Below are 24,453 nucleotides of genomic sequence, written 5' to 3' on the forward strand. Positions count from 1 at the left end.
CTGCTCAATTTGCTCTTTGAACTTCATGTGTAAATTTGGGAGAGACAAAGGGCGAGCAGATACGGCATCTCTTAGATGTCAAGTTAAAGAGATTTATTCGCTCCATATGGTGAACAATAGCTCAGAGCTGAACAAACACTGAAAAATCCTGAGCTAATGTGTGACAGCTGTGAGAGCTGGGAAGTGATATCTGCTGAGGTGGCATGAACTCTCCAGCTCTTTACCTGGCTGCACGATGACGGTGACCTGAGAAGTGTCCTGTTGTCCAGCTGAGTCCGTCACAGTCAGCTGGAAGGTGTAGTCTCCCTCTTGCATTGCCGACAACTGTAGGATGGGTGTCCGTACACCCTGAAAAGTACAGTATATGCCACCGTTAGCTAAGATGATCTTATCCACAGAAAAATGACCCAAAATACATGAATTCAGCTGTGAGGAGTATTGTACCTGCATCTCCACCACTTTGTCTTTGCTCTCTGGGCTGAGGGACCACTCATAGGACAGGGAATCGTGGTCGTCAGTGCTTTGGTTGCCATTCAGAGTGATGGAGTTGCGTGGTAACTGGATGACCTGGATGAAATAAGAGGAAAGTTATTAGGATTGCCGCAGTTTGGCATACTTTGTTACTTACTTTGTTTTCATGTGATAGCAGCACCTACAGGTTGGGGCATCGTACAACAGAGAGGACAAACCTGGTTTGGGCCAGCGTTGGCCACAGGTCGATAGTCCTTGGCTTTGTTGACGGAGAGCGTGGCCTGCGTCGAGTTTGTAGCGCCGTCTGAGTCAGTTACTGTCAAACTGATACAAAAGGAAGATGGAGATGCATTTATGGGACAACCATAGACATGTGTGCTGGAGAAATTAAAATCTTTTTGCCAAAATTTCACAGAAGATGCTTCTTTTTTTCTTTTTTTTCTGATTCATCTCGAATTTTCTGCCAGGAAAACATACATCTTTATCATAAATAAATAACAATGTTGTTTGAAGACTTTGAGCCCTTATTCAAGCCTTATTTGAAATAGCACAAATATAAACCTACAAATTTATGATGTCAACCCAGATAAGCCGAGCAGTGAAATGATGGCCGTTAACTCAGAACCAGCGCATCACTATTTTTTTTTTTCGTTTTGTTTTAGCTTTCAGGTCAATTACACAACAAGCATTCAGTGTCTATTCTTTGCTTTTTCAACTATATTTTAAAAAAAATATCGCTATCTGTAATATGCAACTCGAATATAAACCCAAACAAATAGCAGTTTAACAAAATTGACCTCAGAGGTTATACTTATTGGTCGCATCACGTTTAAGCTTCCCACTGTATAAATTTAGAAGACACAGAGGTTTCTAGCTCCATCACTTCTAACCATATTAAAAACCCATGTAGTCTTTTTTCAGTCTCAGCTGGAAATCCTCCACTTTTTCTAAATTACTATTACTGACTTCCACAACTGTTATTATTTGCTGCTGCCAGCATATCAAAAGAAGAACACTTTGTCAAATAAATCATAAATCTCTCTCTGAAAATGATCCAGAAGGAGGCACTTCAAAAACACGAGTAGGTTATGAGGACACGCACTCGCCCACTTAATGAGGCCATATTAGAGAAACTAAAATGCACTTGTTAAGCTGAGTCCCAAAGAATCCATCGGCTATTTTGAAAAGGGACTGCTTTTTCTGTTATTTATTTAACAAGGACAGAAGTTTCATTTTCTTTTTTAATCTCCAAGTTAAATAAAAGAACATCACAAAAAAAGCTTTCCTTTAGTTGCTCAGTGTATTTAGAGATGTGCTATAGTATCCAAATGTTTTTACACCAAACTAGGGATTTTCCCGTTTACTTACACAGGTTGTGCATAATTACTTCCTCCAGCTTCCCAACACCTCTGTAACATCTGTAAAGTCAGTTTTACTCAGCTGCATTTGTCTGCAGGTCAACACGTCAGCAAAACAGGTGTACGTTTTCAGAGTTCACGACTAATCTCGCTGAGATAAGTGTGGTTTCTGTTTACCTAAATGTGTAGTTCCCAGGCACAAGGCTGGTGAGGGTGAGTACGGGGGTGTCAGCAGAGACCTTCTCCTCCCTCAGAGGGCCTTTGACCTCTTCCCAGTGCCACGCCACCACCTTGTCATCATCAGTGCTCTCTGTAAAGGGAAGACAAGATGATTTGGTCTTCCTTTCTTTAATTGGTGCTAAATGACTGTATGTGTGTATGTGTGTGTGTGTGTGTGTGTGTGTGTGTGTGTGTGTGTGTGTGTGTGTGTGTGTGTGTGTGTGTGTGTGTATCATGTGGGAGACTCACGGCTGCCGTCTATCACCGTAGAGCTGGTTGGCAAGGAGATCTCCTGGAACTTTGGGGAAACTACGGCAACAGGAGGCTTGTTTACCCGTGGCTCTGTCAGGTGGAAAATACGGACTTAACTTGCTTACTGAGCTGCACATTAGGCATTAGTGACTGAGGCAGTAAGAACAGGTTAGAAGATACCCTGGCAAATACAGAAATACAACCATGTGTGGGAGAAAAGCCGGGCTGTCTTCCAGCAATAAGGTTTTTTTTTTCCTTAAAAAGTGGTTAATGAGTGCTTTTTAGCTGGCAATTATACTATTTCAAAGGGGGGGGAAACCAGTACATTCAAAACACTGCAAAAGATTAACCACATTACGTGACTGCTTAGCTTCATTAGATCCAACATACAGATCATTACAACTGCAAATCTTTATAAAAGAAACAAACACAATGAACACTTATGGATATGAATTAAACTAAACTAAACAGGTTACATTAAAACAGTCCTGGTATAATTCAAAAGCAAATGCAATTTGCAAATCAAATATGGCTATGAAAAGCAGCATCAATATTAAAATCTTACTGCACACACGAACGGTCATTTATATCTCTCACGCAAGTGTTTTTCCACCAAGTCCTAATGTGCACTGTTGCAAAATGAAGCGAATGCAGATGTGCAAAAGCTGCACTGGACGCACTAGACCCAAACATGTGCTGTGGCATTTGGCATCAAGATGTTAGTAACAGAGCCTCCGTGGATTGGACTTGTTTGTCCAGCACATCCCGCTGATGCGTGAATTCGTTGAGGATATACATGGTCTGTAACTCAGGGAGGTGGCACGTGTCAAAATAAGATCCACGTGGCTGGCAGGACCCAATGTTTCCCAACAGAACATTGCTCAAAGCACTGCCTCTGGCCGCTTGCCTTCTTCCTATAGTGCATCATGGGGCCAGGTTTTCCCCAGGTAATCAGTGTACACACCCTGGCCATCCACATCAAGACATGGTTCATCAGACTAAGCCACCTCCTTCCATTGCTTATTGCCCAGTTCTAATGCTCTCATGTCTCATATTTTTGGGGCTTTCACCGATGGACAACCCTGACTGGTCTGCAGCTATGCACAGTTTGATGGGCTATTCTGATACCAGCATGATCTTCTATAGCAGTTTGAATTACACTTGCTCGTTCTTTGATTGATCCACATGTGCATCAGTGAGCCTTGGTTGCCCATGACCCTGTCGCTGGTTCACCACTGTTCCTTCCATGGACCACTTTTGATAGGTATTGTTCACTCCAGACCGGGAATACCCCAGAAGAGCTGCCATTTTGGAGATGTTCTGATCCTTGTCAAACTCTTTCCAATTTTTCCTGGTTCTAACACATCAGCTTTGTGCATAAAATGGTCACTTCCTCCTTAATATATCCCACCCACTAAAAGGTGCCATGGTAAAGAGATCATCAGTGTTCACTTCACCTATCAGTGGTCATAATGTTATGCATGATCAGTGTATACAGTCTATGGGTTTCACACCACAAACTTTCTACACGTCACCACATGGAGGTGCACGTGAGCATGCGTCTGACACAGTAAACAATTACATTAACAGTAATATTAACCTGCTGTGGTGTGTGAGGGTAGCACAGGTAAAAGTGAATTGTCCTGATTGGTGTAGTCACACTCGCCCACTCAAACCACACACTGCTCTGCAGCACCACACACAAAAGATTAATTTACAGGAGTGAGAACGCGCCTGCTGTGAATTATCACTTGCTGAGAGCTGTTTATATGAAAAAAAAAAATGTTTTGGTGTTACAGAAGAGAGTTAATTTTCCACACACTTTAACAGCACTGCATAATTTTGCAACTAATACATAAAATCGTTGGCATTAAAACATCGCTCTCCTGTGTAGCTTTATTTGATACCGTTTCTAATTTGTGATTTACAGCAGCTGCACAGTGATGAGCTGGTGTGGCGGTGTCACGTTCTTCCAGTGCCTGCGACATGCTCGTTAGCTTAACTGGTAAATCTAAACTGCCCGTGGGTGTGAACACTACATGCTCCCTGCCTTTTACTCTGCGACAGCTGGCTTCAGTCCTCACGTGACCTTGAGTTTATAAGGTGGTTAAGAAAGTAGAATGAACAGTCGCTTCATAAACTGGAGGGAGAGACCTCAAAGTCTTACAAAATGATATTACTGAGAAAAAAAAAAATGTAAATCATAAATATTCCACTGAGAACAAGTGTAAAAAGAAGCTAAATCAGGAGCCATGACAGGAACTAAAGTTTCATAAACAGGAATTTGTGAAACAGAGAGAAATAGTAGTGTTTTTGTAATTTCATCAAGTGTTTCGAATACAACGTCTACAAACAAACTGAATTTTTGCTGACACATAAACAGTGAAACTTATTAAAGTTTTATTAATATCTAAATAAAGATGTAACTTTAATATGAGTTTTCATACCTGGTTTGACTGTAACATTAACGTAACCTTCTCCGTGGGCGCCCTCCCCATCCACTGTCACCTCAAACTCGTACAGGCCCACGGTCAGCTGAGGAGACCCAAAGAGAGCGAATCGAGTCAACCAGAAAGAAGAAGTGATCCTTTTTGGTTACATGGTCAACAGAGTGCCACCTGCATGATTTTATTTATAACAAAACATGAACATGAAACTGTGATCTGTACCTTGCTGAGTTTCAGAGTTTTGCTGTGCTTCCCCTCCATCTCCCCGCTGTAATCTTTGGGATGAGTTTTTAGACGCCAGTCAAATGCATAGTTTGTCCCTGTAGAGAAAAATACATAAAATATATACCCAAGTGTAATAAAAATGTATGCATTCAAATAAAATCTACTAGATACAAAGTTTTTACACTGCAGCATGTTAAGGAGGGCTCAAGGGATTAACAGACTCATGATGTGGGTTCCTCTTCTGAACTCTATAATCTTTTTCAGGATGGATTTGAAATTCTCTGACAAGCGTTCAGCATGACGTACAAAATGATTAAGACTCAGGTCAAGCGCAGTTTAGTCCATGCATTACTGAACAGCACAAATAACGCACAGTTTATTAATAATTAGTAAGTGGTACACATAGAAAAATCCACTCCATGCATAATTAGCTCCTCCTACACATTAATTACTCCTCAGGTGTCAGGAAACTGATGAAATGAAGGTAATAAACTGCATGATTTCATACAACGTTCCATTGGTCTCACCATTTGGGGGCGTTGGGACCACAAAGGCGTTAAGTTCGACCTCACTGCGGGGCAGCGTTACCTCCACACTCTCTCCTGCTGATACCACCAGCTCCCTCACTGTGATAGAAAACAGAACATTTAACACAAAAAACAGTTATTTAATCGAAAACCTTACATTTAATTATAAACTGAATAGTGAAATGGATAGAATTAACCCTCAAGCAACCAACCAGTACTGGTGACAGAAATGCCCAAGTGGGGTCAGTTTTATGTTATACAGGAATGTTTTTTCCATTGGCTCTTTCTGTGTTGTAACAAATATTCTAATAATGTTCTAACGTCATTAATTATGGTTTCCAAACATTTTTTCATGCAAAAAGGAGTTAAAAAAATAAATTGTATCTGTATCTGTTCTTTCTTGCAAAACAAACTTTATTTGTGTATGTGTTGGTTTGTTTCTTTGACCGTGAACCCCTCTAACCAGTGGTTAAGCAACCTGAACTGGCACTCGGGCACACCTTAGAACCCTGGAGGTTCTTATATGCAACAGATATTACTACATGATGCACCTGTAACACTTTACACAAAGGACGGGATCATTTTTATTTCACGACAATAGAATCATATTTATATCCACAAAATCCACACAAAAAACTGCACATGACAAGTTTTCATCACATTGCCTAGAAACCACCTGGCAACAGGGTAAAATTACCTTCTTTTTTTTAAAAAAATAATACATTTTTACATTTACCCACTTAAAAAAAACAAATCCATTAAAATATTCTCAATGTGATTTGCTAACAGCTCAAACAGAGCAAACAATACTGTAACATTGGCATGTATTTGTAGTTTTAACATCAAAATATAGATCAAATATAGATGAACGTCCCTCCTTTGTTACTTCCTGAGTGATTTGGACTGCACTCAGTCACTTTAAAGGAAGAGATGAATATATGTGAGTTTACACATCTACCATAGACGACATAAATAAGTATTATCTACTGTTTACAACGGTTTAAGCTGCTATTATCAATAATTAGATATCTACAATGAGGCCGATAAGCAGATGTCACAGGCACAGCTCACAGCGATACACAGGCTGCGCAGCTTCTGACAGCTTTATTAATCATTTCATTGTCTTTGTCTTCATTTCAATTTGCTCTTAATGCTGACAGCAGTAACCGCTGCAGAAGCAGCAGGCAGAGACAAAACTGTCTACACTAACTGTACACAAAACACCAAGTGCACAAAGATTAACGAGCCGATTAACTCGCTGCTGAACAGACTGGAGCATTTAGCAGTTTAAGATACAAAGATTTCCCCGAGAGCAGATGGAGACCACATACAGAACTAAAAGGAGGGTGAATATTGGAGTTAAGCATGACAAATAAAAACATTAGACTCAAAAGCAGTTGTAATATCTGAACTGAATGTGCATATCGGCTACTGTTTGCCATTTCAACTCAACGAGTGTCAGTTTGTTACATCTGTTGACTCTAAAGACTAAAACTGACTCTGAAACTTTCTTTCCCTAAGAAAATAAATTATTGTATTCTGCATTTGGTCTGATACAGTGGCATAAAACAGTGGTTAGCTCTAATGCACAAACTAATGAACATCTATTGACCCTGAGTAAAACATCTGGATGAAGACCCATTAGGTCTTAGGCCTGCAATTTTTGTGAACTGTGGACAGATAAATAGTAGATGCATCACCATTGCACAAGCTCACTGATCCTTTAACCAGATGAGCTAAAAGCTGTTAATCTGAAAAGTAAAGGAAAAAAGGTCCAACTTTGTGACATGCTGACAGTTCCTGCACACTCTGAGGATGACTCATTTCAATGAAATCAAACCTGTGGTTTGTTCCTGTCGTAGTGATGTACGTAAAAATAGGCGAGTTTGGTTTCCCTGATAGAGGATGGTCAAATATCTGTTGAACTACTATGAAGTGATATCGCTCTCGGACTCGTTTTTAGAGTTCTGTTCTTGCAAATTTGCCCTTTTTTCCCCCGACCACCTGCTTAATTTCTTTGTGGCACACTCACTATATGAACACGCAACATTTGCACAGAGAATCTTTTCTGAAAACTCAGGATCAATTTTGAGTAAATGAATTAGATTTTTTTTATGCCCTATTTAAAATACAAGGAAAAAAGACGGCAGGAGAATCCCTAATTAATGATCAGCAGTGAAATGTTTCCTTGTTATGCCCGCGGGGCACACAAAGATTTACCAAAAGCTGCCATTTGCCCCCAGGCCAAGCATTACGAACCCTAGTGCTAGATGTTCCCTGCCTGGTAAACACCTCTGCCCTTCAATCCACCGGCCCAGTTTGGAGAACAGGCTTTTTATTTAAAACTTTTTTTTCCCAACTCTGATGGCATCATCAGGATGATTTCTTCAGATGTTTTAAAGCTCCTCCAGGGGAATTGGAGAGTTTATAATATCAATTTTCAAAAATGTTTTGCTAGTTTTCTCCAGTAATAATAAACTGACTGTGTAAAAGTGTAACTACTATGAATTTCAAATAAACTGTGACTGTGGCTATAAAACCACAGGCTGCATTGAAGGTGTAGCAGTTCTATTGTTAAAGTCAAAAGGCTTTCTCAGTGTGGACATGCAGAGATTTGTTTGTTGCTCTTTTTCCAGTTTCTCTACAGAGACGGTTCTGTAGGGAGGACAGACTGATCATACGAGTTAGTCCTGTCTGTAGAAACCCGCTCTCTCAAAACACATTCCTCCAGCTTACTCTCATTCGGCTTCACACCCACAGAGCACACTGATTTCATCTGGGAAAAATAACATGTGAGCAGTCTGCCATAAAATGTGTGGGCAAAGTAAACAGTTGCATTCTGTTAAACTATTTCTAACAGGACGGTGAAGTGTCTTCTGTACATTATGAGTATGTGAGACTGAAATATGCAAGCTGAAAGCTGAAACCAAATTTAGAAGAGGAATCTTCTTCTGTCTTCACACCAGTTCAGTACTGTTACATTATTAATTAATTCATAGTTAATACATGAAGACATATTACTGAACAAGCTGAAAATAGGCGATGGCTGTCAGGGGACGTGACACCCACTGCCACCCACAGATTCCTCACTTACCGGGCTGTGTCGGGGTTGTGTTGATGGTCGAAGAAGCTGCTGTGGGCGTGCTGACATCGCTGTCATTGGAAGACGGCGCAGCAGCATCAACGGCGCCGTTGATTGTTGAGTTCTGCAGCGACGGAGCAGGAGGCATGCCTGAACTCCCGTTCATTATCTGGCTGATGTTCTTTTGGGTGACTTGGATGAAAGCGATGGTGCTGGGTGCTGCTGATGTTGGCTGAGCTGCATCTGTGTTGGAGCTTCCCTGTAGGCAGAAATTAAAAACATCAGGTAATAAAGTCAGAAATCCAAAGAGCAGATCTGTGTCTGAAATTGGGGAGATTTGAGGAACCACATGAAAAATGTATGGGTTAATATCTGCAGATATGTATGTATCATTCAAATTAACCAATAAGTGTGACTGCAGGGAAGAGGGTAGAAATGTGAAAAGTCAAAAGAGTAGGAGGAATGGCCTGCTTTATAAAACTGAGAGTGCATTAGCTAGTAATTTTAATGGAGGAAAAAAAACTATGTACTTATTTTAACATTTTCTCTCATTGAAATTGTACCTGTGTGCAAATAACAGTTTTCACAGAATAAGAAAAGCATCTCCAAATGTATTTGGAAATTTGAAAATGTTCTACTGAAATCAGAAAATGCAGCTGTGTAGAACTGCATTGAGCCCTATGAAAACTTTTTCACATCAGTTTTCTGTCACGTTACCGAGCGGATATGGAGTCTTTTGTGTATTCTGTGGCTTCCTGTAGGTGGTGCACGGCGAATCGCTCTCCGCCTCACACTGACAGGGACCTTAAAGTGAAGTTACAAAAACAGTGGCATTTAGATAAAAGTTCCCTAATCGTCTTTAAAAAATAAAAAAATAAAAAAAATTCTCATCTGATAGCAGTATCACAAACAATGACTGAATCATCCAAAAAAGGCAGACAGATGCAGTTTTCTTAGAACAGACAATCTCTTCTTTTACAACCATACCTTGGAGAGCAGCTGCAGGAGACCGAGGGACTCCTCGTGGGGCTGAGGCAGGATGGAGATGGGGCAGCCTCCTTCACGCGAGCAGCTAAGAAACACACAGCGACCGCCGAGACTCCAAACAGCATTGCACTTTGGCTCCAGGCAGCAGAACTCCCAACACCTCGCTCCGGCTCTCCCATCTGCCAGAGGGTACCAGCCCAGGCTTATGATGCTGCTCCAATGGATGCCCAGAACTCCACCGGTGACCCGGCAGTGATTTGCTGACACACCTGGACCGGGACAGAAGGAAGTCAAGATCTATGATGGACTGTACCCATGTTCAAAATCGGACTGAGGAAAGAAGATAAATTCTTCTGAAACACCAACTGAAGGTTTCACTGCAGATACATTCTGGAAATGACTTAGCAGAAAAGAAGATGACATTTGGTTTAAAAAGGAAAGGTAATAAGACAACCTCTCGTAACATACAAAAAAACAACACCTCTGCAAATTGAAAGGACGTCCCTAATTATCTTCACCACTTATCCTGTCCCTATTGACCCTGGATTGATATATCACAGTTTTAACCTAGCGGGACAGAAATCATCCAATATGTCCATACCTTTCTGCAAGCTTCAGGGGAAAAGACCTCTCTGAAGCAACTGTGCTAATCATTACACCACTATGCCAATCGAAAATACCACAGAGAAACCGAATATGTAAATCTGAACCTGATTTCTTGAAAGACACAGAAATGAAGGCTGAAGAAAGCTTTGTTTTAGCCCAAACATTATTATACAACCAACAGGGACAGCAGAAATGATGAAATCGCTTCACCTTTCAGTACAATATAGGTGAACAACAGCATCTCTTAAAGAACAAGAAAAGCCAGCTTGTCACAAGTTGCTAAGAGATCAGGAAAAGTAGTTTGGGGCTAATAAAGGCCATGGCTAGCTGACTGAATTTAGCCTGGAAAAAAAAAAACAACCTTCATGGACATCTAGTCCTTGGTGGATTGTTTCCTAAAAAAATTTTTTTTTAATTAAATCAACGGCATCATCATGGCATCGAAGGTGACATCATGAGGCTACCCCTAGTCTTTTCACCATTTCACATGTTTATGACAACAACAGCATTGTTAAAAAAGGGAAAAAGGAAATGGCTTCCAGCCACAGCTACTGAGACTTTCAGATTCAGCTTTGACTGAACATTTCTCAGAAAAGTCGACAGGCAGCAGTTTGAGGAGCCAGCCAAGGCAACAGCAGAGAGAGGAAGTGCGGATTTTCCCTGACAAAACAGGACGCTGATTAAAAACCAAAGCACAGTGTTCAGTACAAACTAAAGTCTGCCCTCTGAGCCAGACATTATCAGACTAATATCAGCAACACGGTGAGCTGATTAGCTGCCCTGTCTCTGTGTGTGTGTGTGTGTGTGTGTGTGTGTGTGTGTGTGTGTGTGTGTGTGTGTGTGTGTCCATCCATTATCGTTGACAAGCAGTTTACTGTGCAGCCAGGTACAATAAAAGGGCACAACCCTTAAAATACCACAGACTGTTAAAGTAAGAGAGGGAGCAAAGGGAATTTATATGTCACCAGCACAAAGAGGCCAAATGAGCAATGAAAATGGTACAGCTAAGTCACTGTGAACTAAGAAAGCAGCAATACAACATAATAAAAATGCTTTTTAAATCTTGTCTTGTAAGTTTTTCACTGCTGCAGCAGATCAAACACACACATACACGCTTGTGTAATTTATCTGCAACCCACAGCATTCCTCTGCAAAGGTTTGTTAATGAATAAAGCACAAAAAGTGGTTACTGTACTATGCTTAGTGGCCTCTGTTTATAAGCCTCCGCCTGCAGAGTACAACACACGATAAAGAGACAACTAAATGTTTTTCTGTCACTGATCTTATTCAGTAAACACTCATGAGCAGTCCCGTACCATACCAAAATATATTTGTGATATACAAGAAATATTTCGAGGCACACCACTCAAAGACATAATTCAAACCTGCTCCTATTTACTGAGGTCAACTGCGCACACTTAATGTGAATGTCTATATCACTAAATTTGCTTTTGTTACACGCTGTGTTTAATGCTATCTTCTCTGATGCTTTTAAGGCTCATGTTCACACCAGCTGGCATTTTAAAAGTTACGGTCCATAAGATTTTGATTCTGAGCAGTGCACTAAGCTGCAAATTCAACACAGTCAGGCTCTCTTTGCAGTGGATGGCTTAAGCTAATCAACTTTCTTTGTTAAGCCAGGCTTTCCGCTTCAGGCTGTGTGTGCTTACGTAAAAGATGCTGCCATGTACTTCTAATGTGGCAGCCAGGTGCACATTAGAGGTCTGAAAATTTAAACTAGATCATTTTTTAAGTATTACAGATTACGCTGTGTGCTCAGGTCTTACACAGTCCCACAGCCCAATGACGAAGACATGGAAATCACTTTAGTTTGCAGCCAGATTAAAGTGAAATCATTTTTAGTGATTGAATATTCCTGGTAACCAGCTTTCAAATAGACTGACCAATTTTCAAATGGTTGATTAGGGCCAAGAATAAAAGCATGTGGATATGCAATCTCCATTACTAACTGCAATTTCCAGTGAAAAATGCAACACATACAGTTTGTGATGACCAGGCTTCATTCAGTGGTGTTAGTATGCTACACCTTAATGGATTCCTTCAGCAGAGAATCTACAGTACTGTGCAAAAGTATGAAAATAAAGTATATGAGGCAAAAACAGTTTGTACAATTCTTTTGAGATTGAAAGTCAATATTTAGAATGCCCACATTTATTCTTCAACACAGCATGAACTCTGTTAGGCAGGTTTTCTCGTGATTTCTTTAACTTGTCTTCAGGAATAGTACTCCAGACTTCTTGAAGGTCATTCAAAACTCTTTTGGATTTTGGCTGCCTGTTGTTCAATTGCACCGGGTAGGCCAGTCTATGTATTTGACAACATTAGCAGTGTGTTTACGATCCTTGTCATGCTAAAAAATGAAGCAGTTGTCAATCAGATGCTTTCCAGATGGTACTGCATGTCAGAACAAAATCTAGGTCCCCAGCATCACTGGCAGAAATGCAGCCACAAATCATGACACACCCTTGTGTTCCACAGATGGGTGTTGTACCTCTCTCTTGACCTACGTTGTAAATCCTGATGGCAATTTGAACCAAAAGTGTCAAATTTGGATTTATCACTCCATGAGACTTGTTGTCACTGATTTACAGTTCAGTTTTTGTGTCATTTGGCATACCTTGGCCCTTTTTTCCCCCCAGTTGCATCAGGCTTCTAGTGTTCGCTTCTGTTTTTAGATTTTTAGTGTACATATTATTTATTAATGCAATTTCCACTTCCCTCTTACACAATGTCAGTCTTACTTTTTCTACTTTTAACTAACTTCATTTATACTTTTTTTTTTTGTTTTTAATCACTGTTGTATTTGTATTATCTCATATTATAAGGTCATCCAGTGGCACTATTTTATCTGTATTATTCACTTTTTTACTATAGACTGTACCATTTTTACTCTTTATCACGCTGCTGTAACAAAACAATTTTCTTTGTGGGATCAAAGTATCCATTTAATTATCTAGTAACAAAGTGATATATTGTTGAGACAATTTAAATTTGGTTCTTTGCCAAGAATGCCCACTATGTGCAAATAACACTGGTTGATCATTTGAGTTAGATGCCTTTTTTTTTTTTTTTACTCCACCACTTACAATGAAAACTGTCATATATAGAGGTAATTAAAGAATGTAAAACACCTAAAGGTAACAGGACCTTTTGTGAAAAAAATAAAGCACATTCATAAAATGCTGAGAACTATAATAACTACCCTTTTCTAAAATCCGGTGTTCTGCAAAAACAGGAAACAGTGTTTCTAGATGTTTATAAGATAACATTCAGCTGAGTGTGCACTGACTGAGTGAAAGCTTGGCATGTCTATTAATATATTACGGTAGCATCAAAAGCAAAAACAAACAAAAACACAGTTCATCAGATCATATCAGACCCTGCTACAGCAACCGGCAACTACTGCTACCATAGCAACACGGGAGGCAAGGGTGACTTTGTGGTGCATCAGTGTAACTCAAGTCTGGAAAAAACGGATTTTACCTCATATGAAAACACACAAAGGCTCTGTGGTTTGTCTGAGAAAGGAAGGACCCCCCTTTGGCCTCTGTTTAGTCATCCTACCCCTCGTCCTCTTTTCTTCTGTCTCCCACCACTCAACACACACACACACTATGTCTACTCACAGAGCCTCTATTGTCCTCTTTCACACTGTAACCCACTGAGCAGAGTGGCATCAGAAAGAACTCACACAGCAGGGATGCCAACAGTCGTCCATCTCTCAGCCTAAAATTACAGAGACAGTAAACACCAACCAAGCTAAAAGTACCCTAACATCATAATAACACTAAGAAGGATGTAGACCCACCCTGAGTAATCAAAGGCGTGTAAAGATGAGTGCTGGAAGCGAAACACGCACACATGTTTCTCTTTATCAGTGTCACGCCATGTGCTTTTTGAGTCCAGGGTGATGTTTGGTTTATTTTACCTGTGGGAAGAGCCAGGAGCCAGAGGTAGGTCAGCGGTAGGAGGAGGAGGTGAGGTAAACACCAGGTGAGCAGCTTGTGGTGTGCATAGGACATTTTCTACAAGGACCTGCGAAGCAGACAGAGGAAGAGTTAAATGCAGCTCAGACAGTGCATACGCTAACATGGTTGACTCCCACAAAACAAAGAATTTTGGTCAAATGTCTATGCTTTTTAATTTTTACTCCATCATTTATCATTTCACAGCTTTAATGGAGGGTTGTACTCCATTAAAGTATACTCTTTCAAGTTGAAAGAGTATACTGGATTTTGTCAGACAGTGTGGGATAAATAAAATCACTCTTTTTATTTTAAAAAGGTAAATTATAGCCTTTTCATTGTATCCAGTGGATATACCTCAACTTTTTTAATTCCCAAATCCAACGCTCACACTGTTGCCATTTTAAATGACCTTATCACCTTATCACATTGATTTTGTTCTTGTTCTTTGTGATTTTCCAAAGGTGAAATGCTTGCTTGTGGTATAATCCTGCACATTTGTCTAAAGTTCTGTGGCCTAAATACTGAACTGCTAACAGTTGTTACTATGTATCTGTTTTATTTGACAAGATAATTAATCATTGTATAATCATCAATTAAGTGCAACTCACTGTTTGGATTCCTCTAAGCAGCTGACGCAGAGGTCATCCAAATAACTGTGCTGAATGGATAAGGCTATTTAATGGATTCAGACTGCCCTCTGCACCACTAACTGCACATACAGCTGAATGCTTAGTCCAACATCTGTTTCAGCTCTGCTGACAATACAACTACAAAGATTTTGATTCACTGGACTCCACATTTTTGGTGTTTTCTATTTAATTTGCTAATGTAGCACAGTAATTTCCCAAGTTTCTTCTCTTTTTTATCTTTAGACAAGAGCTGATGTCTGACTCACTATGTTTGCCCAAATCAATACAGAACCAGAATCACAAATATAGTCAACAGTTATCTAAGAAAAAAAACCCCCAGCAAACAAACAAAAAAACAAAACAAGTATAGCTCCAAACAACCCAAAAGAAACCAAAAACTGTCAGATTTACCTTTCCCCCAATCCAGCAGTGGAAGAAAGGTGAAGGAAGAAAGGAGTGAGGAGTTAGGTTGGCAGCAAGGTGCTGTGAGGTGACAGGTGAAGACGGGCCAACACCAGCACTCTGACGAAGAGATCCAACATGGCCGCCTCAGGGGCCTTCACAGGCTCAGCTGCTCCAACACTAGGCTAGAAAGAGAAATGAATTCAGCTGTTAATCATTCAATATCTTTCACATGACATGGATGTGGACATACACGATTACATATTCTGAAATTTCATCTGCATTCTAAATTATTCAGGTCTTGTGTCTTCTCTTCTTTGATTGCTTATGTCCAACACTGCCTCAGCTTTTTAGAGGAGCACAATGAAGAATTTTAAGTCTGTAATTTCTAAATCTGATAAGAAAAGCTAATGAAAATGAGACTGTTTACCCAGAGATACTGTGCTGAGAAACTAAAGAAAAGGCACCTTCACTGAAACTGTATGGACTTTTCATTGTTTTTGGCCTTTTCTGCAAAAGAGAACAGACGAACAAGCCACAAATTTAAGGCCATAAATACACAACAGATTTCACTTACTAGGAATTTTCTGTCTGCCTCTTTCTGTCTGTCATCAGTTTGAGGGTGTAACTAACACAGCAATTCTGTCAATATCCTGTTGACAGCAACACTTAAGGAGGTGTAAAATGATTCACACAGTTTTGGGCTATGTCCTTGTAACTATGCAGAATTAAAACAGGAAAATGAATCATAAACAAATTTCTGAAGTTATACAACAGGTCTTTACTCCTGTATGCCTGAAGGCAGACTTGATAACATTATGAGTTATGCAAATCTTTAGCAACATGAAAGTAGACACTGGTTAATATCTGGGAATAACTAGAAAATTGCTTCATGCCAAAAGGGGGAAAAGTTTAGTGCATGACTAGAGTCTTCACTGGCCCTCTCACTGGTCATTTGTTGTTCAACTCAGGCCAAGAAAAGGTTGCTCAATTCCAGGGAGGCTACAGAGGCCTGAATCATGTTGAACTATACAGATTTTTATTTATACTTTTTGAAGAACAAAGTCAAAGAATCCAGTTTGTTAACTAAAGAGGATTGTAAGTGATAAAAGGTCTTGTTATTTGGAACAACAGACATTTTTTTTGTCGTTTTCTTCATTTAGGACCCGTCTAAACCAACAACCTGCAGAAATCACATTGATCTTTTCTGAGAGACAATTTCATCAGTACAATACATTAAAAGGTATTAACACCAGATATATAAAAACAAGGTATCATATGGTAATCTATGATTAGGACAGAGAAACACGTAGGGTTAAAACAATTCTTTAAAGAGAGACAAATTGCTGTTGCATCATCTCGTACTGTGATGTCATGTAGTGCTCCCAAAGCCTGGTTAAATTCTGCCAGTCTAGTGGAAGTTGTAATATTTAAAAATTCTTCAGGTACTGACTAAACTGGCACTAAGCACATTATTTATTTATTTCCAATAATGATGTATGATTCTGGATTCTTCTTCCATACAAAATGATCCCTGAGTGCCACCTACTCCATTCAGACAATTTCTCAGATGAAGATAGTGATAAAAGGGGATTAAAAATTATGCAACAAAGTTTCATTGAAGGCAATAGCCTAATGCTGCATAAAATCACTAATATTAGAGTAGTAATGTCAATATTTTAATTCAAGTTAATTATTTGATCACTGAGTGCTCTCTCTGTTTTGCTTTAAACTGGTTATAGCTAAACATTAAGTGTTGCTGTCCCACAGCATAAGGAAGGAGATGTGGAAATCGCGTTGTTTTGTTGGCAGATCAAGGAAATTCAGTGAACATTAATTCAAATTAATGTTACTGATTGGATAGGTATTCTTGGTATGTGTGCTGTTGTTCTAGTAACTGCAGTTACAGAAGTGTAACAGAGACTTAACAGCAGATTAGATTTGAGAATAAAAACATTTAACACATGCGCCTTCCCGTGACAATTTGAGCTTGATTCAGTGGCATTAGTAAGGTACGTCTTAAAAGGCTGCACATATAAAACACAGTCACCCCAGCAGAGAATCTGCGCTGCTTCGAAATCATGTTGCAAACAAAAGATTAAGCATAAATGTGGCATTTCAAGCTGATTCTAAAGTGAAAGTCAAAGCATAACCTGCTCCTTACTAGGTCATGTGTTCAGCATAAGTTACCATGGTGACTTAACCAGGTAAAAGAAGAGACAGACAACTCTGACTTTAAACTTGACGTAGCTTGGTAAGCCAGTAATCTTGCTTCATAGCATGCCCTCCTGTTGTAAAAAAAAGAACAAAATCATGACCCAAAATTCAAGCTACAAATACCCTTAGTCACAGGCCTTCGGGACCCCTCAGTAACTCCTAATCTTTAATATCCACTTGTGCAGGAAGTGTGAGGAGGAAGCTTTTGGTTTCATGTTTACCTCCAGAGTAATTACTAATTGAGTCACCAAAAACGAGGCAAGACTCCGATTACTGTGCTGCTCGAAGGGAAGGTGTTAACCTCATGTTGTTCAGGTTCTGTGGTTTTCGTCTGATGCAAAGATAAAAATCTGAGAATGCACAATACTTAACCGCTGGGTTAGTACACATGGTTCCCTTTAGGTTATTGCAGCAGAAATAGTAAAAGTAAGGTTAAGCATGAACGGTAGCACACTGAAACACTACACAGTTATCTTCAGATATGTTGGGAACATCAGGGCTGAACGTAATGATACTTTCTTTTATCAACTTTTGTGTCTATTGCTAGTGTCAAGACAGTGCGACAACTTTAAAACTAATTTCCTTAACATTTCTATAAGGAAACCACAGCAGTATCACCACTGTGATATCCTGAGTAGGTACAAAATGTTCAGTTATGAAAGCCTAATCTTGTACTCTGATGTTCTTGTCTGTAAAATATATAAAAATTACTGCACCTCCACCACTGCAATGACCTCTGTGTGCATATCAGATGATAACAGATGAGCAGAGCTTCAAGGGAAACATGGACGTGAAGTTCCTAAAAGACGTTCTGCTATGGCAAAATGGTTTTCATTTAAGAAATTAATGGGAAAAGCTCCCTTACAGTTTGGTGCAGATTTGTATACGTTTTTCTCATGATGCAAAAAAAGCTTGTAGGTAACCAGTGATGCTAAGATTACCCTATAATACTCTCATTGTATAATAGGTTTATATACACTGATGGAACATCCTGAATATTGGATGAGGGGGGTGTATATACAGGGAGTGCAGAATTATTAGGCAAATGAGTATTTTGTCCACATCATCCTCTTCATGCATGTTGTCTTACTCCAAGCTGTATAGGCTCAAAAGCCTACTACCAATTAAGCATATTAGGTGATGTGCATCTCTGTAATGAGAAGGGGTGTGGTCTAATGACATCAACACCCTATATCAGGTGTGCATAATTATTAGGCAACTTCCTTTCCTTTGGCAAAATGGGTCAAAAGAAGGACTTGACAGGCTCAGAAAAGTCAAAAATAGTGAGATATCTTGCAGAGGGATGCAGCAGTCTTAAAATTGCAAAGCTTGATCATCGAACAATCAAGCGTTTCATTCAAAATAGTCAACAGGGTCGCAAGAAGCGTGTGGAAAAACCAAGGCGCAAAATAACTGCCCATGAACTGAGAAAAGTCAAGCGTGCAGCTGCCAAGATGCCACTTGCCACCAGTTTGGCCATATTTCAGAGCTGCAACATCACTGGAGTGCCCAAAAGCACAAGGTGTGCAATACTCAGAGACATGGCCAAGGTAAGAAAGGCTGAAAGACGACCACCACTGAACAAGACACACAAGCTGAAACGTCAAGACTGGGCCAAGAAATATCTCAAGACTGATTTTTCTAAGGTTTTATGGACTGATGAAATGAGAGTGAGTCTTGATGGGCCAGATGGATGGGCCCGTGGCTGGATTGGTAAAGGGCAGAGAGCTCCAGTCCGACTCAGACGCCAGCAAGGTGGAGGTGGAGTACTGGTTTGGGCTGGTATCATCAAAGATGAGCTTGTGGGGCCTTTTCGGGTTGAGGATGGAGTCAAGCTCAACTCCCAGTCCTACTGCCAGTTTCTGGAAGACACCTTCAAGCAGTGGTACAGGAAGAAGTCTGCATCCTTCAAGAAAAACATGATTTTCATGCAGGACAATGCTCCATCACACGCGTCCAAGTACTCCACAGCGTGGCTGGCAAGAAAGGGTATAAAAGAAGAAAAACTAATGACATGGTCTCCTTGTTCACCTGATCTGAACCCCATTGAGAACCTGTGGTCCATCATCAAATGTGAGATTTACAAGGAGGGGAAAACAGTACACCTCTCTGAACAGTGTCTGGGAGGCTGTGGTTGCTGCTGCACGCAATGTTGATGGTGAACAGATCAAAACACTGACAGAATCCATGGATGGCAGGCTTTTGAGTGTCCTTGCAAAGAAAGGTGGCTATATTGGTCGCTGATTTGTTTTTGTTTTGTTTTTGAATGTCAGAAATGTATATTTGTGAATGTGGAGATGTTATATTGGTTTCACTGGTAAAAATAAATAATTGAAATGGGTATATATTTGTTTTTTGTTAAGTTGCCTAATAATTATGCACAGTAATAGTCACCTGCACACACAGATATCCCCCTAAAATAGCTCAAACTAAAAACAAACAAAACTACTTCCAAAAACATTCAGCTTTGATATTAATGAGTTTTTTGGGTTCATTGAGAACATGGTTGTTGTTCAATAATAAAATTATTCCTCCAAAATACAACTTGCCTAATAATTCTGCACTTCCTGTAGGAAGGTTTTACAGTGTGTATGTATTTGTGTGTGGGAGTGGGCTGGAGGGTACGTATGTATATATATTTTTAAGTTGTATCTGGTATCTCCAATCTTGGGGCAACACTGGTGTCCCCCAGGAAGAAGGTTACAAGTTTAAACCTCCTGGCCAGTCCTGAGCATTCTTTAGGTTAATTCATCATGGCCATAAGTGTGGATGTGAGACAGGATGTACCACGTCGCTTGCCTTGTGACAGCTCAGCTAGGTTCATCCTCATTGTTAAGCTGGATAAGTCTGTCCATGTATACAAACATCCACCTACTTCCTTCTGCTGGATAAGCAGCAGGAAACGGCTGGCAAAAGTCTAAGCAGAGATACCGAGATAACAGTTTCCATGCCAGCCGAGATATAATCACTCCAGTGTGTCCTGGGTGTGCCCTAAGGTCCCTTCCAAGTTGGACTCGAGCCCACCTCAACTGCTGGATTAGTCAATATTGTGTTTGCCATCCTCTGGGGACTGTATATGGAAATTAGGTATGACGCATGCTTTGTTTTGTGAGGTCAGTGTTTTTGTGCATGGTCCCTGTCAAATAAATACCAAAGCTCCTGAAACACAATGTTTAAGGCACGGCCAGGCCTCTTCTCAACATGGCCTCACCAGGAAACTACTGTGGGGCAATATAGTAATAAATCAAGCTTTCATATCCATCTGTTGTGATCACACTCTAAAGAGGTTAGCTAGATGCTGTAGCCATATGGCTGGAAACACATCCCTAATCCTCCACATTAGTAATTAGCCTGTGCCATCGGTGCCAACCTCTGCAGAGTTACTACTTTGTTGGTTTAAAAAAAATTGAATAAACAGAAAATATAGTTTGAGAGAAAGAAGTAATGTTTGTGTAAGGCACTGTTAAAAATGTCCTGATGCTTTTACTAAACTGATAATGATCTTATTTAAACAAAGGTAAGCATTAAAAGTTTAAACAGCACTGTTTTCTTGAGACAAACCTACAACTATGTTACTTACTGCATTTTTTAAAAGGAAAACGTGGTAGTATCAAACCTGTATTGCTGGTCTGATTCCTTATTCAAATCTGCATTCCTGCACGTGACACTGGAGCACCGAGCAGTCTCTTTCTCTGCTGTAGTCACCGGCTCAGTCTGTCCAAATATCCAAACTGCTCCGTATCCCGCTTTTGCTTATTTTTCTCTCCCTGGTGAACGCCCAAAAGGGGAAAAAGCTCCAGGTGAAAATGATCCAGTGCAGAAAATGGGCAGGATTCAGTTAGGATCCGGCAGCCTGGACAGCGTGGATTTAAAAAAAAAACAAAAAAAAACAAAAAAACATGCAGCAGCTGCCCTGAGGCACGTGGTGACTTTCACTGTGTTGCAGCAGTAACGCTCAGGTGCACACGGTCACCTGGGCTGATGACAGCTTGGCCATTACTGACTTTTTAATGGCCAGTTCACCCATGAGGGGTTTGTTCCAGAACAATGATCTCTGTCACCGAAACCCTCGCTCGCCCGCCCTCTCTCTTTCTCCTTCTCTCTCTCTCCTCCTCTTACATCTGGCAAATTCTCTCCCTTTGACTTGTTTCTTCCTCCTCTTCCTCTCTCAGCAGGAGCAGTCAGCTCTGCATCGGCTTCTCCGCAGACAGGCTGATGTAGCTTTTCTCTGTCCCACGCACAGCTTCCTCCAGCTGCCACAGGGAAGGAAAATCAAGTTTTTATTTCGCTTTCAGGCAGCATACCCAGGAAATAAATAAATAAAATGAATAATCATGACAAACTGCTTATTTTGTTGTGACAACTCTACAAATATCCTTAGAGCAATAACTACACTAATCCTAAAACAAGATTAAAAATGGAAGACTCAAAAGAAAGTACGAATACATCACATTAGTCTTTAACTCACTTTAAACATTACTGTTAGCCTAGATCTTGGTTTTGGGTTTTCTCACTTATTGCATATACAGCGCCTTCCATAATGTTTGGGACAAACACAGTTTGTAGTTCTGCCCCAATCACAGTGGATTGCAAATCAATCAATATGTGACTGAAGTGCTGACGTTCAGCTTTAACTCAAAGAGCTTTATAAAAATTTTACATGTACTTTTTAAGAATTACAGCGACTGCTATACACAGTCCCCCAAATTATGAGATTCAAAATTAATGAACATGAATTGAAAGACTCTTTTTAATACCTTTATGAAAAAAAAAAAACTTTGCCTGAGGTCTAAACCCATGGGCATCACCAAATGTTGGGTTTCCTTGCTTGAGTTACTCCATCAGATCTCTATTACAGCCACCTTCACTTGCTGCTCGTTTGTGTTTGACAATGGAAAAAGCGTACTCCGTTGGGTTTAGATCAAGTGACCGATTCGGCCATTGATGAATATCCCATTTCTTTTCCTTGAGAAACTCTTGGATTGCTTTTTCAGTTTGCTTTAAATCATTTTCAGTTTGCACTGTGCAGTCACATCATCAGGGAACACTGGTGACTTTGTTCCACAGCCATACACACCGATGCCACAACACTGCCTCCACCATGTTAGACAGATAATGTTGTATGCTTTGGATCATATTCCATAATTTTCTCTTCACATTATTCTAGTTCAAGTTAAACTTGGTTTCAGCTCTCCCAAGTTATTATTATTATTATTATTATTCATTATCATTATTATTATTATTATTAGTCACAGGTCAAAGAAGTACAAAGGTGTGGGTAACAAACGTGTGCCATTTGCAAGGACTCATAGGATTTCCGTGAAATCATTATGTATTTTAAACGGAGCAACTGAAACTAGATTCACTTCTAAAGTGCATCTGGGTCTGGGTCTCAAGTTACATAGCAGAAATTTTGACCCCCGCTTGAGCCAGGCTGCAGACTCAGATTCTCAAAGGGGGTTGCTCTTGGTTGCTCCTTAGATTTAAATCTAATGGTTTTGTCATCAGGTCCCCTTGGCTTTGGAGTGACCTGCCTGAGGAGAGAAGGCTTGCAAATCTCCTTAAAAAAAATCCTTTTAATACTTTTCAATTTGCCTTTTATGTCTTCTCATCAGTGACATCTTTTTACTGTCCGGTTATCTGCTTTCAGTTATTTTGTTTGTGGTCTATGTTGCCTGTTCTTGGTTTTTTATTGATATGTGTACACATTTTAATCATTCTTTTTTCAAATCTATATTTTTCTGTTTGTCAAATCAAATTTGTATTCCTGTTATGATAACAACAACAACAACAACTAAAAGTCATTCTTAGTCATTTCATAACACCAAGTATTTGCCTCACTAAATAAAAAACGTTCAGTATCTGCCAGTTTCATATCAGAGATGAAACGTAGAGGGACTAAATAAAGAACATTACTTCAGCCTCTGCTGGCCTATTTTATTTTGTCAACTAAATGACTGATAAACAAAATAACCCTGATTTGCTGACTAAGCTCCACTCTTGTCTCTTCTTATTCCCGTGCAGCCCGTAATGGACTGCTTAAAGCGCAAATTGTTGCATGTTTGACTATATGAATTAAAGTCTGTCAAGTCAAATGAGACGCATGAGTAAACGCACTGGAAAAAAAACACAAAAGCCAAAAAACCCCCCCCCCTCATACTATTAAGACAAAATGGTGGGCTCGTGCATTATGTATCTTGCGAAACTGAAAAATCGCTTAGGATTTACTCAAGACAGGACAGGACGTGTTCAGCTGTCAGATAATTCAACACAGGCCAGTATCTGCCCACAGCACAGTCTGCTGCACTGTCATAATATTATAAACAACTGTGTGGGGGGGTTGATGTATTAACCCAAGTGCCACTTGCGCGCATTTAGCAGATGTTATGTTGGCATGTCGACGTCCAAGCACTGACACTGGAAGGCTGAAGTAGCCCATCGTAAGGTATTTCACCTGTTTAATCCCGGGATCACTCGCATCCAAGGCACCTTGAGGCTAACAGCTGCTGACATCTCTCATCGGACCCTACACAATGCGTTTTAACGGCAACTGCCCCCAGTAACACAAGAGAGAGAATGCGTGCACGGACTTACACAAACAGAAAATGGTAGACTTTCTCTTCAGCTGCTCGTTCCGATGTGTAGTCTCTTGTTGTCCCCTGCTCTCCAAATTAGGTCAGTACTCCTCTCGCTGATACAGCTGATATGCCGTGAGTGAGTGCTTGACTGTCAATACAGTGCCTTTCACGAAGGGTTCCGGTGGTGAGATTTTCAAAACAAAGTAGGCAGTGAAAACAGCAGTTATGCGATGGTTAGTCAGAGCAGTTTAGCGTGTTACATCTGCAAGTAAAACCGAAAATCCTAACTAAATAGCTATATAGTTTTAAGAACCTGGATATGAGCCCATTTTATTTCTTGCGATACAGATTATTCTTAATTTTTCTTTTTTAACCAGTTGTTATTTTTATCATTTTCTATTTTTTAAATTATTTATTTATTTACACGTGGATTTTTGGTGCATAATGAAAACACCCTATTTATT

At 40.0% G+C, this 24,453-nt stretch overlaps 1 protein-coding gene across 3 annotated transcripts in view; it reads right to left on the reverse strand.

Moving 5' to 3' along the window:
* Window positions 1-24,311, reverse strand: part of kiaa0319l (KIAA0319-like ortholog) — a 36,187-nt gene extending 11,876 nt beyond the window's left edge. For 2 of the 3 annotated variants that reach the window (XR_266287.4, XM_005452749.4), the window contains exons 1-15: window positions 24,006-24,311; window positions 21,028-21,664; window positions 15,205-15,379; window positions 14,124-14,232; window positions 9,569-9,837; window positions 9,299-9,385; window positions 8,594-8,840; window positions 5,500-5,598; window positions 4,970-5,067; window positions 4,748-4,835; window positions 2,298-2,390; window positions 2,007-2,139; window positions 690-795; window positions 445-567; window positions 225-348 (exon numbers count right to left, since the gene is read on the reverse strand). Coding sequence is in view for 2 of the 3 variants with exons in the window: in XM_005452749.4 (XP_005452806.1) it covers window positions 225-348; window positions 445-567; window positions 690-795; window positions 2,007-2,139; window positions 2,298-2,390; window positions 4,748-4,835; window positions 4,970-5,067; window positions 5,500-5,598; window positions 8,594-8,840; window positions 9,299-9,385; window positions 9,569-9,837; window positions 14,124-14,217 (1,561 nt within the window). In the remaining variant the exon portion in view is untranslated. The remainder of the gene's footprint in view (window positions 1-224; window positions 349-444; window positions 568-689; window positions 796-2,006; window positions 2,140-2,297; window positions 2,391-4,747; window positions 4,836-4,969; window positions 5,068-5,499; window positions 5,599-8,593; window positions 8,841-9,298; window positions 9,386-9,568; window positions 9,838-14,123; window positions 14,233-15,204; window positions 15,380-21,027; window positions 21,665-24,005) is intronic. The other variant, XM_019350619.2, reaches the window with a different exon arrangement.
* Between the last annotated feature and the right edge of the window lie 142 nt (window positions 24,312-24,453).

This window comes from Oreochromis niloticus, linkage group LG22 (assembly GCF_001858045.2).
Source record: "Oreochromis niloticus isolate F11D_XX linkage group LG22, O_niloticus_UMD_NMBU, whole genome shotgun sequence".
Taxonomy (NCBI): Eukaryota; Metazoa; Chordata; class Actinopteri; order Cichliformes; family Cichlidae; genus Oreochromis; species Oreochromis niloticus.